General features: G+C 49.8%; 1 protein-coding gene across 1 annotated transcript in view; it reads left to right on the top strand.

Moving 5' to 3' along the window:
- Nucleotides 1-1,502: 1,502 nt before the first annotated feature.
- Nucleotides 1,503-13,342, top strand: part of Bmper (BMP binding endothelial regulator) — a 222,515-nt gene continuing 210,675 nt past the window's right edge. The window contains exons 1-2 of the mRNA XM_042695043.1: nucleotides 1,503-1,638; nucleotides 2,667-2,752. Of these exons, the coding sequence (XP_042550977.1) occupies nucleotides 1,503-1,638; nucleotides 2,667-2,752 (222 nt within the window). The remainder of the gene's footprint in view (nucleotides 1,639-2,666; nucleotides 2,753-13,342) is intronic.

The raw sequence follows: 13,342 nt of genomic DNA, 5'->3' as shown, positions 1-13,342 counted from the left end.
TGTGTTGTGTGCGTGTGTTCTGTGTCTGCTGTGTGTGTGTTGTGTTCTGTGTGAGTGTTCTCTGTGTGTGTTGTGTGTGTGTGTTCTGTGTCTGCTGTGTGTCTGCTGTGTTCTGTGTGAGTGTTCTCTGTGTGTATTGTGTGCGTGTGTTCTGTGTCTGCTGTGTGTCTGCTGTGTTCTGTGTGAGTGTTCTCTGTGTGTTGTGTGCGTGTGTTCTGTGTCTGCTGTGTGTGTTGTGTTCTGTGCGAGTGTTCTGTGTGTGTGTGCGCGCGCTTGTGTGTTTTGGGCGCTCCGCCGGCCGGCTGGGTTGGCTGGGCCGATCTGCCACTGGGAGACGGCGGCGCTGTCAGCGCCCCGGGTCTCCGCCCTCCTCACCTCCCCCTACACAGTTTAGCCCGGGTCTTTTTCCTGCATCGCGCCCTTCTGGGTACAGGAGGCTGCTACATGGGCCGGAGATGGCGATTTAGTCGAGGGGATCAAAGACCCGAACTCACTCCAGACCCCGCGCAGCGCCCGCAAGGGAGGCGCCCGCTCAGCCGCCCAGCCGGCGGAGGCGGCCCGGCCCGGCCGGCCCGGGAGCCGGGGCGGGGCGGACGGCCGGGGCCCGCCCTCCTTGGCCGGTGAATGAATGATTAGTCAGGGCGCCCCGCCCGCCGGCCGCCGGGAGGGGGAGGAGTCTCGAGCCCTGGTCCCTCTTTTAAGGGCGAAAGGCGTTGGCGATGCGCAGTGCTGGTCGCCTCCCGCGCGGTCGTGGGGCTAGCGTCCCCGGTGTCAGGGCGCGCGGGTCCATAAGCGCAGCCCCCAGCCCCCCAGCCCCCGGCCCACCCTCTCCGGGGGAGGCCGTGCGGTTCAGGAGTTGCGGGGTCGCTCTGCGCCCCGGTTTCTCGCACGCGAGGGCGCCCAGAACAAGCGCCGGCGGCGGCCCGGGTGGGGGCGGCTCCCGGGGCAAGAGGAGGCGGCGCGCGGGCGGGGAGACGCGGCTTCCCGGCTGGGCTCTGCACCCCGGGGCGCGGGGCCGGGGGACCCACTCCGGGCTCAGGGATCGCCGGCCCTTCCCGGCCCCGCGTCCCCAGCGGGGGTCCGTGCGGCCCCGAGTGCGCCCTGTCCGCGGCGCCGCCGGGTGAGCGCGCGCGCCGGCCGGGCTTAGAGCCCGCAGGGCCCGCGGGGCTGCGGCGGGCGGCCAGGGCGCGGCGGGAGCGGCAGCCGGGCCGAGCGCGGTGGCCGTGCGCCCCGGCAGCGCGCGCTCCTCCCCGCGGGTCCCCGGCTCCGACTCCCCTCCGCTGGCCCCTCCGGAGCCCGCGCGGGCGGGAGGCTCTCTCGGAAGCGCCCGCCGCAGTGGAGCAGCTCGGCCGCGGGACCCCTCCCCTCCAGGGCCGCCCCTCCCCGGCCCGCCCCGCCCCGCGCCCCCCACCCCCGGCGCCCGCCCCCTCCTCAGCGCCGGCTCCCGACCGCCGGCCCCAAGCAAACCCGACTGTGACGGCGGAGCGCGGGCCCCGGGGACGATGCTCCGGAGCTCCCGCGACGTCGGGGCTGCGGCGGGGCCAGCCCGCCGGCGCCCGCCCGGGATCACCTGCTGCGTCCTGCTGCTGCTCAATTGCTCGGGGGTCCCCGTGTCTCTGGCCTCCTCCTTCTTGACAGGTAGGGGCGGCGGGGGTCCTGGGTAGAGACGGGCGCCGGGGAGCGCGCACCTGGTGCGGGCGTCTGCCACCCGCCGGCCGCCGAGGTGGTGCGAAGCGGGTACCCGGGTGGGAAGTGCGGGAAGCGGAGATGGGGGGAGGGAGGAAGGGCTCCCCCGATTCAATGCGGTGATCAGAGGCATTCTTTGATGGAGTGGGGACGTCGCTTGGACTGATTTCCAATCTCCTTCCCAACCCCGGATTCAATTGTGTCCCCCCTTTACAATCTAAACACTCTCTTCGTTTCCCCGCACTCGTCCCTCTCCTGGACACGCGGAGATGTGCGTGTCAGCCGGGAGAGCAGAGCTGTGTGCGGTGCCGGCCTTGCAGACCTTGAATGCGGAGACCATCACATTTTGAAAGGGCAGCGGCCGCAGGAGATAGGAACGACATAGGAACGACACGTGCCGGGCAGGCGGAGACCCGGCTGCCGCTCGGAAGGGCAGGCTTTACTCTCTCACCTGGCGCAGAAAAGAAAATGTTTCTAAGAGACCAGAGGCTTGCCTTGCATAAAGTCATTGCAACCCGCCACAAAATAGCAGATACCGGTAAAAGGCCTGCTCAGCCACAGAGTCCAGGATTCGCATTTAAAAATCTTCCCCCCTGGTCCGCTTGCGTATTTTGAGTGTGTGCGTGTATGTACGCGTGCGTGTAGGTGAAATAAATGCTTTCACCAGAGGAGAGTTATTAAAGATCCACAAGGAATACTTGGAACGTTGCTTAAATAATCCGAGAACAGAAAATCCGTCCATAAGTTACAGTGGTCTTAAAAAACAAACAACCCTCCCCCCACCCCTCAGTCCATTCGAATAAAAGTATTTGAAATGGATTTCGAGGGGATTTGGTTTTTGGTGATTCTGGTCATTTAAAATTTATTAACTCTGAAATTTGGGTAGGTGTTTTAAAAAAGGACTTGTGTAAGGATTTAAGACATTGCCATAAAGCTACCAAGCAAAGGTTAAAAAAATTTTTTTTTCCCTTCCATTTCAGGGTCGGTTGCAAAATGCGAGAAAGAAGGAGAGATACTGCAAATCCCCTTCATCACGGACAACCCCTGCATAATGTGTGTGTGCCTGGTAAGTGTGGGGTCATGCCATGTGAACCCGTGAGCCCCATGGCCCCTAGACAAGCTGGATTCCTTACCTGTGACCCGCATTGCCAGGTCGCAGGCACTGTTTTTTCTGATGACACAATTGCATTGAGCTGCATGAGGCTCATGTGTGTTGTATCTAGCTGGATTTCTGGGGTTTGTGGTTGGCAATTTGTATTCCACCGTACTGGCAATTCTTACCTTTTCATCAGTATGGCAAAGTCAAGTCAAGATGGACTTTGTAGGACGAGGTTTTGGTGACATGATGGCTTATAGTAGCTGGGCCCAGGGCTGGAGGGGGGGGGGGGGAGGAGAATGGGGACTGTCACTCAGCTTTCCCAGGGGCTGTGCCATTGGCTTGGCAGGGAAAAGATGAAATACACTGAGGTATAAAGGCCAGGGACAAAGACTGTGACGAGGACAAATGCACAAAGAATAAAAGTAAGGTCAAGATGTAATCTTGAATGTCTTTCTTGGGCTTCTTCATCTGTTGTGGACTAAAGTCTCAGATCACTCCTTTATTTCTGGTTGAGAAACATGAGTCCATTTGGGAGCTGGTGGCTCACACCTGTAATCCTAGCTACCCAGGCTGCTGAGATCTGAGGATCCAGGCTTGAAAACAACCCAGACATCAGACTCTTAGTCCATGAGACTCTTAACTCCAGTGAAATCACTAAAAGCCAGAAGTGGAGCTGTGTGTGTGGCTAGAGCACCAGCCTTGAGTGAAAAAGCTCAGGGGCAGTACCTAGGCCTTGAGTTCAAGGCTCAGTACTGACACCAAAAATATCAAAACAACAACAACAAAAAAGATGAAAGCAAGAACAATACCATCCTTAATGAGCAGTGACACTTAGCTGCCAGCAGCTTAGTTAACCCTAGTGATGCCTAGTAGTCTAGATGCCAAGAAATAATTTGTTTCAAGTTATTTTGGCACAGTACTTCACGCTGTCTAATAAATAGCCTTGTGTGTGTGATTAAGTTATATGAATACAAATTTCTAAGATGAAATGTAGACCTAACCAGAGCAATCCCCCTGTGACTCCTCCTCCCTCCCCCCACCAGTGTCTTATATGCCAATCACTTCTGGCAAACCTCAATTATAATCGGCACATCACATCACCAAGTTCCAGTGGAAATACATTCAGGCCCCAAGTGATAGATGATTATTTGCCAGCAGGTCAGCTTGCCCTGAGGGAGGAGAGAGAATCCATCTCTGTTTAGCAGAAGCCTCGCCATCTGGGCTGAAACTACCAAAACTCGGTCAGGACCAGAGATGAGGTCAATGTTGTCATGATAAATGTTTGAGGTGAGTCAGGTGACCGCTTGTCTCCGATGATTACCAGGTTCTGAAGAAAAGGAAATCAACAGAACCAAGAAAAAAAAATGCATCACAGTTGTTGGGACAATAAATTTCTGTAAAGCACTTTGGAGTTGCAGAGTGTGCACACAGGAATCTTTCCCTTTCATTTCTCTCATTGCAGAATGTGAGCAAATTATTGTATCTGTCTCTTAAGATTGCAGCAGCAATTACCCTGACCGAGTAATATTTGAATATGTTGAGGAGAAAAAGAGAGACACAGAGAGACAGAGACAGAGAGAGCACACCACATGTAAAAATACCATTTGGCAGCATAACTATTTATAAAGTTTAAATATACAGTTGAGCGTTTTACAAACCATTCCCAAATAACATTATGAAAAAAAATCCCCACATAGCATTTTCCCTTTTCAGTACTCCTACCCTGGTTAAAAAAAAAAAATAGTGCTTTTCTTTGAAAGTGGAGACTTCGTAGTAGTGAAAAACTGGAATTTTGAGAGAGGCACTAGTTGCAATTCAATGGGGGGGTGGGAGGATATTTGAGAAAAGTACTGACTGAACTCAAAGTTGAGAGCTGTTCTGTCTAATTGCATTTGGAGGCATCTGTCTGGGACAGAGGATTGTTAGGGTGTCTTTTAGGGGTCTGACAGAAGGACTCCCCATTATTTAGGAAGCAAGTGGAATTCACAGATTGGTTACCCTGACCTTGGCAGGGATTTTGGTGAAAGGACCCAACTAGTCACAGCCAGTATTGTTTCCCAAACATTCGTAATGACTTGAGAAGGTTGAGTAAGATGAGATGTACCTACCTACCACTGGTTCTCTTTTTGTATGCTCCTCTTCACGTTCCTGGGTCAGGAACCCATTGCATTCCGTGGGTTTCCAATTGTTCTGTATGGGCCAGAGGCGGTTTGGCATTCTTAACACTTAGGTCTGAAGGGAGATTCCTTTAACAGATGGATAAGATTCACAAGCAAACATTTACAAAACACACTCTATTTGCCAGACGATCCTCTAAACCTGAATTATTTCCTTTAATTCACACTCAGTTCCTTTGAGATTTTAACCTCTGTTTTCCAGATGCTCAGGACATCAGGAAGCTTGGTTAGGCTGGTTTTTAATGCATCAAATATATAGTATTTTATTTACTGAAACAGTAGCACTGATCCCCAGGGTCTGTCTCTAGAGCATACGCCTGTGACCGGGAGACACAGACAATTTATGCAAGATAAGAGAAAACCAGGAGAAGAAGAAAGAAAGACCATTAAAACTCTTTTACCTTTTGATGTTCCTCGAATCAGTCAGTTCTTTTGAGTTATGGGGGAGTTTGCTTAGCTAATATCTCGTTATGATTTCAGCTGACCTGCCTGGAGTGAGTGGGGTTTCTGAGCTAGGTTTATGTGTATATTAAGAAGTTCCATAACCGTTTCAACTGAACTTTGGATAAAGAAAATAGTTGTATTTAGTTTGCGTTGGTCTGCCCTTTTGGCAGAAAAAAGTAGCTAAGGCTGGGCACAAGCTCATATCTTATTTCATAACATGTACTAAAAAAAAAAAAAAAGCTGACCTCAATGTATGCTTTAAAAAGATCTAGAAATGTTACAGTTGGAAGGAAATGGGAGGTACAAAGTCCTGCATATAATTACAGTGTCAAAGTTAAAAAAAAACAACCACAGAATGTGCTTTTAAGCTCAGAATATTTAAAAGGTGAAGGGAGGACCTTCCTGTGGGGACCTCCAGGGTGATGGTGGGTAGCGTGGGCACGGCAAGCAATGAATAAATTGATTCCCATTTGTCACCATGGACATAGCCTCCTCCAGGATCTTGCCTAAGCAGGTATGGCCCAAGAATAACCTGGTTGTTAGCTGGAGTGGTGGACCACAGGCCAGGATGGGGACCGGCTCTAAGAGTCCACATGGGTTCAAGATGTGTAGGTTTCAATGTGGAGTGGGGAAGTCAAGCAGAGCCTTTCCCTCCTCACATGATGACTTTGCATGGAGCCAAGGAAGGCAGGTGTGGACCTTTCCCTGTTTTCCTTCCATTTTTCCCCTCTCGTTACTAGACTTATTTTCCCCCATAATGCCCAAGAAAACACTCGGGTGCCTGTGCTGACGTCGGGCTGGGCGGTAGGAGCCAGCCACACCCAGATAAGCAGATTGGAAGCAGTTCTCCATATTTGTGGGCACCCCTGAATCCACCAAGTGCGCATGAGCAGGGGCCCACGGCTTCTCAGCACCCCCCCCCCCTTCTGTGTAGCATCAGAGGGAGCAGCCCGAGCCAGTGCCTTGGGCTTGGGACTGGAAATCTGAGAGAGCGGTGGAGGCCCAGGCTCACAAAACCAGAAGTCAGAGCTTAGTTTGGCATAGTTTTGTTCAGCAAAAAAAAAAAAACCCCAAAAACTCCCACCATGATTGTGAGGTTGAAATTTCCTCTTTTAAATCCAGAGGTGCAGTGCAGAAAGGGACCCCGTGCTCATAAAAAGCCACGTGAGTGAAAGCAGTGTCACCAGTGGCCGTCTCTCCCCCCCTCCACCTCCCACCCAATTTGGAGCCTATGGAATACCAAACAGGGGAGCAGAGAGCAGCGCAAGCATGGCAGACCTCACTCGCTCTCCTCCTGACTCTGTAATCACCAAAAAATCCTCCATCAAGGAATAAGAAGCCCCTGCCCCCTCCCCCTTTGTCTCCTCCCTCCCACTATCCTCATGATTCTCTACAGCCTAGCAGCCCTGGAGGATAGATAGATGTCTGTTTGGGAATGAGAGAGATAACATTTCATCCGGATTCAATTCCTCTGTGTGTGTGTGTGTGTGTGTGTGTGTGTGTGTGTGTGTGTGTGTGTGTGTGTGTGTGTGTGTGTGTATGAGAGAGAGGGAGAGAGACAGACAGACAGACAGAGACAGTATACCGAGGGATGCTATACCCAGGTGTACACATGTGTGTGGATTATGTACTTTCCTCAAAATTGTTTTGCATTATTTGTAGACTTTGCATGCTCACTCAGGAAGTGAGCTTTTCTTTTTTTCTCTTCCCCTTTCCCTCCTTCCCTTTCTCCCTTTCTCCCTTTTTCCTTCCTTCCCTCCTTTCCTCCCCAGTGTAGAAGGAGATACGGCCTTCCCACCAAACAGTTTGGGAAGGTCCCTCATCCATGGGATTGTGCTGGCACATCCACAGATGCCAGCTCTGAGCTGATTGCTCTTGTCCAGTTCTGTCCAGGTGCAGGGACGCAGAGCAAATGCCCTGAGGTTGCACAGGTACTTTGAGACAGAATGGGCTATGAGGCTGGTTTATCATCTGCTAAAGCCGTTTGCTTTCTGCTGCTCACTTACTACCAAAGAACGGCCTACGGATGCCTTCAGGCCTACTGATGCCTTCAGAGGCTTCTTCGAGAGTCAGTTCAGCCCCTGCAGCATTAACCTGGGCCTCTTTGCAGGGCGGTTAGAATGGTCTGGGGTTGTATAGCACCCATGGCACCTGGAATTTGTGGGATGGGGAGGGAGCATCGAAGAAACATACAGCTTGTCATTTGGTTTGGCCCAGGCACCCAGGAGGCCTGGTTTCAAACCTAACTGATGGTGACCTTGAGACAGTGAGGTCAACTTTATAACCCTTACTTTCCTCACCGCAGTGACCAGACACTTCCGCTCCTAGAACTCCTAGGGAGTTAAATGAGACACACACCTCAGGCAAGGCCCAGGGTGTGGCACACGTCAAGCTTTCTGGGATGACTTGTTTTTGTTGGCGTTGTTGAGGAGGATGCTCCTCTGTTTGCATTCTCATTTCCTCCTTTCCCAAGGAAGCTGTGAGGGCAGCCATGTCCAGTCCACCCATCCTCACGAATGCAGAGGGCGGTGCTCTGTTCCTCCACGCTTGGACTGGGCCCATGCAGACCGCTTCCTTATTGGTCCAATGTTCTGTGGGCCCTGGTTTAAGTTTCCCCTAGCTCTCTATGAAACACGAAGAAAAACTTTCCATGCAAGGGGGCCCCTGTCTTGCAGAGTAGTTACCTCTGTGTGCCTGCGGGTCACCTACACTTGTACTTCCCTTGGCAGCAAGGCAGGATTGGGGCGACAAGCTCGGTAATTCTGGAAAAATTGCCGAGGGGTCTGGCATCCTGGGGATTTTCCTGGCCTGCCTCGTGGAAGTCTGTTGACCCAGTTCCAGACCTGACTGTGTTTTTGCTACCTACTTACTCAGGGCCCCCCGCCCCACTTGCGCACACACACATCCTGCTTCACGGCTTGGACTTCCACACTGACGTGTTTTAAGCTTAGGAAGGGACATGGAGGGAAGAGAGCCCATCCCAGACCTTGGACCACAAATCAGGTGAGCCAGGGGAATCAGAGATGTGGGAAAAGTCAGGCAGGGTGAAATGAGAGAAAATAAAAGCAGTTCATAAGAATAGGGTTGGGGGCTGGGAATGTGGCTTAGTAGTAGAATGCTTGTCTAGGAAGCCCTGGGTTCCATTCCTCACTATCACATAAATGGAAAAGGCTGGAGGTGGTGCTATGGCTCAAGTAGTCTATAGAGCGCTAGCCTTGAACACAAGCTCAGGGTTCAGTCCCCATGAAAAAGGATGGGTTGGGTAAGTAGAGGGTATCAGTGTTTCACATCCTGCCGTGTGGCGTTTCTGTCTGACCCCTTGTGCTGTAAAAGAATACAAATAACACTACCATGGCTGGCCCAGACTGGTCACTGGTGCTTGCTGAACTTAGGTAAGCTCAGCAAATGAGCTGGGTATATATGTTGAGATGTTGATTCTCAGTTCTATTTCTATCAAACACCATTCAAGTCACTAGGGATAGCAGGTTATAAATTCAATAATATTGTTCTTCCTTCCTTCCTTTCACACTCCATCCTGGCCTCCATGTTGTTTATTATGTGTAGCCTGCGTCGGGTTTGAAATATGTGCAGACTGAGTGTCTTTGAAGAAGGGTTCTTGCCTGTAGCCTACTGGGGAAGAGACCCCTGTGCATGGAGGAGTTCTGCAGGAATGGGAGGAAAACTGTAAGACAGACCGGGACCTGTGTAGGGAGATGGTTGGAACAGGATCCTGGCTGGGGGAAAGGAGACTCCAGGTGAAGTGTTGAGATGTGGGCCCAGGTGGTGGAGGTGGCTAAGCCTAGACTGGGAACATGGAGGTCGAGGCCTTGGAGAACCAGCCTGGTAGACTGTGAATGAATTCTCAGGTCAGCTCTTCATGTCCTGGGACAGCATTGAATAGTTTAGGCATCGCCACAGGTACAGTAAGAGGTGGTGTTCCAGTGCCTCTAGGAGAGTGTGTGTGTGTGTGTGTGTGTGTGTGTGTGTGTGAGTGAGTGTGTGTGTGTGTGTGTGTGTGTGTGTGATGTTTATAGAGTAGACTCCAGAGTGTGGACAGCAGACTGCCTAGGGCAGGGGATGGAAAGAAGGTGGAGGAATAAACCAATGCTCTGATAAACAGACTACAAACTAAGCCAGCCAATATAAAGGAGTTGTTGTGAAAGAAGATGTACTGCAGCCTTGGCTCAGGGCTGCATCTCCAGAGCAGGGTGCTGCTCCTGAAAGGTAAATGGTTGATTTCCCACAGCTCCCCCTAAATTCCCCTGAGTGCCTGCTGCCCCCCAATTAAGGGATGACATGTCCCCTGTGGTCTTGTTCATTCCATGAACTATTCAACCGAGTGAGGGTTTTCATGATGATAGTGTATGTGTGTGTGTTTATTATATATATTGAATACGGTATATCATGGTACAATAGTGAAGCATATATATTTGCTATTATACATTAATTATATATACCATACCTATGACTGTACAGTTGTATATGTTCACATATATAGTTGAGTATACATTACATGCTATATAATATATCCTGAGCATATATAATACAATATATAGCATATGTACTATAATATATATTGAGTATGTGATTATACAGTTTGTACTTGCCTGTGGTACAGATTTTCTGCATTATCAACAATTGGGTGGCTCATGCTGTGCCACTGAGGACCAGTAGATGTGAAGCAGCATGCTGGACCCAGGTGGTAGTACTTGGCATGTGTGCGGATGGTGGAGGAGAGAACAGGTGATCTGAAGGGAATTCCGAATCTTAGCTGACAGGAAGAGAAGACGTTGGTGTGAGTGAGCTGAGCCCTGATGGCGTTCCTGATTTCAGCAGAGCAGTCAGCACAGGTATGGGGGAGGAATGACCATGCATTAAGTGTCTGCATCAGATCTGTGGTTTGCCTTGGTGGTCTAAATGGAGAGTTTTCAGAAGTGAGCCCAGCAGGTTAACAGGATGAGTTGTGTCTCAGAGGGTAGACCTGGAGAGATTTAGTAAAGGCATGGAGGAAAAGTTATGGAGGCCAGAGACACATGCCAGTGCAGGGTGAGGCCAGTATCTGAGGAAGGCAGCGGGAAGCTATTGCAGTGAGTTGGACTGGCAGCCCTTTCTCAGCATTTTTTTAGACTGTGTGCAGAAATGAACCCTGGTCCCCATCCTCAGTCTCGGTTCCACTTCTGTATGTGGGCACTGGGCTTTGAGTTAATCTTAGTTAATCTTTGGTGGAACCCTGTTGGTGGGAATCCAAAAACTTCTGCGCGTGCAGAGATTTGGAAGATGTTAGACCCCCCAGTTATCCAAGCTTTGGTTTGAAAAGATCTTCGCAAAGGTGAATATGTAAGTAGCACATGGAGCTTTTAAAAGCACTAAAACAAAACCGATGTAATGGATAGAAGCAATATTCCTCACTTCCAATGTCACTGGAATGTTTCGGTAGTGAAATGCTGAAGGACCAGGCTATCTTGAGGCTTAAAATGGGAATTTACCCAAATGATCACAAACAAGGCCATACTAAAGCTACCAGCACAACTATGTTTATTGTAGCATTATTTACCATAGCTAAGATATGGAACCAACCCAGATGCCCCTCAGTAGATGAATGGATCAAGAAAATGTGGTTTATATACACAATGGAATTCTATGCCTCCATCAGAAAGAATGACATTGCCCATTTGTTAGGAAATGGAAAGACTTGGAAAAAATTATATTAAGTGAAATAAGCCAGACCCAAAGAAACATAGGTCTCATGGTTTCCCTTATTTGCTGGGTATATGTCTGAGACAAGCATAAATGGTCAGATAAGTTGATGTTAGGCGAAATGAACCCCAAGATAAGGTCTCAAATGGTTTTTCTTTCTTGCTATTGTTCCTAACATATTTATAAGATGATTTCTTTGTTGCTTTGTATGTCCATCCTCCAAGGTATAACCCTGCTTTCACTGTATTTGATGTTGGTATACTTTGTGGAGGGGAAGGGAAAAAAATTGTTTAAATAGGGATACAGGTGGACCTATTGCAACAGTGAGATGTACAAGACGTTATGTTGAAAAACAAACTTTACAACTTTGGAGCGCGGGTGTGTGTGTGTGGGGGGGAGATGGGAAGAGATGGTAAGGGGAAACAAAGGAGGAGGCAACAATGCTTGATAAGAAATGTACTCATTACCTTGCTCATGTAATTGAATCCTTCTGTACGGTATTTTCACAATAAAAAATTAATAATAAAAAAATTAGGAATAAGGGCAACAGTATAAAAAATTCTGTCTAATATAAATACTTACAGGTTTTCTGTAACGATTATAGTATAATTCCATATCTGAAGATCTAAGTGTTAAAGTAAACATTTTCTTTTTTTTTCATGAAAAATGTTAATGTTCTTGCCAGTGGCATACAGCTAAAGAGGAAGGTGTTGAGTTCAAGTTTTACCCAGGTTACCTGATGGCTGTTTGTCACTGGACAGGTTCCATGCTGTCTCTGAGCCTTAGCCTTAGTGAATGCTGGGCAAGTCAGTAAAACAATTCTGAGTCAGTGGTGGGAGACATTGACTGGAGAGTAAAGGTTCAATGTGAGGGTCTTTGGAAGTGCCATTCTCACCATGGTCAACAAAATCGTCCTTATGGGGGAAAACTTTAGTAGAAGAATGTTAAGCACAGTGGTACTTACCTTTGTATCTTGTGAAGGTGGGTACCCAATCCCACTTAGTTGATAAGGTAGGACCTCAGTACCTTTTGCCTGAGGGCTGGCCTTAGACTATGATCCTCCCATTTCTACCTCCCACATAGCTGAGATTGTAGGCATGTACCACCACATCTGATCCCTCTCTTTGGCTCTTAATAGTCATCTGTCTTTGGGTATGTTGGTGAGTATTGCTGTCTTCATCCCAGGGCTCTTTCATGTCTGGACTGTGAGGTAAAATGTGGACTATTCTCCAAGTGTGTAGAAACTCGGCAAGTGCTTCCGACATGACCCGCTCATGGCTCTGGTCCTTTCTGAATGTGAGGCCATTGCTGCCCACAGGCCCCAGGGTTGGAGGGATGCTGATAACTCAGTGTGTTGTCTACACCTGTGACAGGTGTTTACACTGAATTTTTCTCAGGGTCCCAGAGAAACTTGAGTAACAGTCACCGCTGCCCTTTGTGTAGGAGGACAGAAAGCCCGAGTGTATTTGGGCTCTTAGAAGGTGGGTTGCTTCCCTACTTTACTTTTTTTTTGTTGTTGTTGTTGGTTGTAGAGCTTGAACTTGGGACCTGGTTGCTGACCCTGAGCTCATCCATTTAAGGCTAGTAGTGCTCTACCACTTGGAGCCACAGCTCCACTTCTAGTTTTCTGGTGATTCATTGGAGATAAGAGTCTTGGGGCTGGGAAGGTGGCTCAGTGGTAGAGCGCTTGCCTTGTAATGCATGAAGCTCTGGGTTCGATTCCTCAGCACCACATAAGCAAAAAGAAAAAAGCTGGAAGTGGCGCTGTGGCTCAAGTGGTAGAGCGCTAGCCTTGAGCTGAAGAGCTGAGGGACAGTGCCCAGGCCCAGAGTTCAGGCCCCACAACCGGACCAAAAAAAAAAAAAAAGAGTCTCTCATGGACATTTCTGCCCAGGCTGGCTGTGAACCACAGTCCTCACATCTTATCCTTCTGAGGATCACAGGCATGAGCCACCAGGGTCCAGCTTTGCTTCCTTATGCTTACCCTGTGTTCACTTCTTCCATCCACGCTCTAGCCATGGTCAGCACCAGTGTTGTTGCAGTGAGGCCCAGTGTGGGGCTTGACCTTGGTCAGGAAGTGGTAGACAGGAAGCAAAAATGTAAAACTCATCACCAAGGGCGTCCCTGGGCCTGGCAGTCCTGGGTGGTGATGTGGTCTAGCATCCTGCTTCCCAACCGACCCAGGGAACCAGTGCATCCCTGTGACATAGAGCCTCATCCAAGCAGGGCAGGCCCAGGG

Source organism: Dipodomys spectabilis, unplaced genomic scaffold (genome assembly GCF_019054845.1).
Source record: "Dipodomys spectabilis isolate Male_0828 unplaced genomic scaffold, ASM1905484v1 ptg000178l, whole genome shotgun sequence".
Taxonomy (NCBI): domain Eukaryota; kingdom Metazoa; phylum Chordata; class Mammalia; order Rodentia; family Heteromyidae; genus Dipodomys; species Dipodomys spectabilis.
Note: the sequence above shows the minus strand (reverse complement) of the source record. Positions and strands in the feature narration are given on the sequence as shown.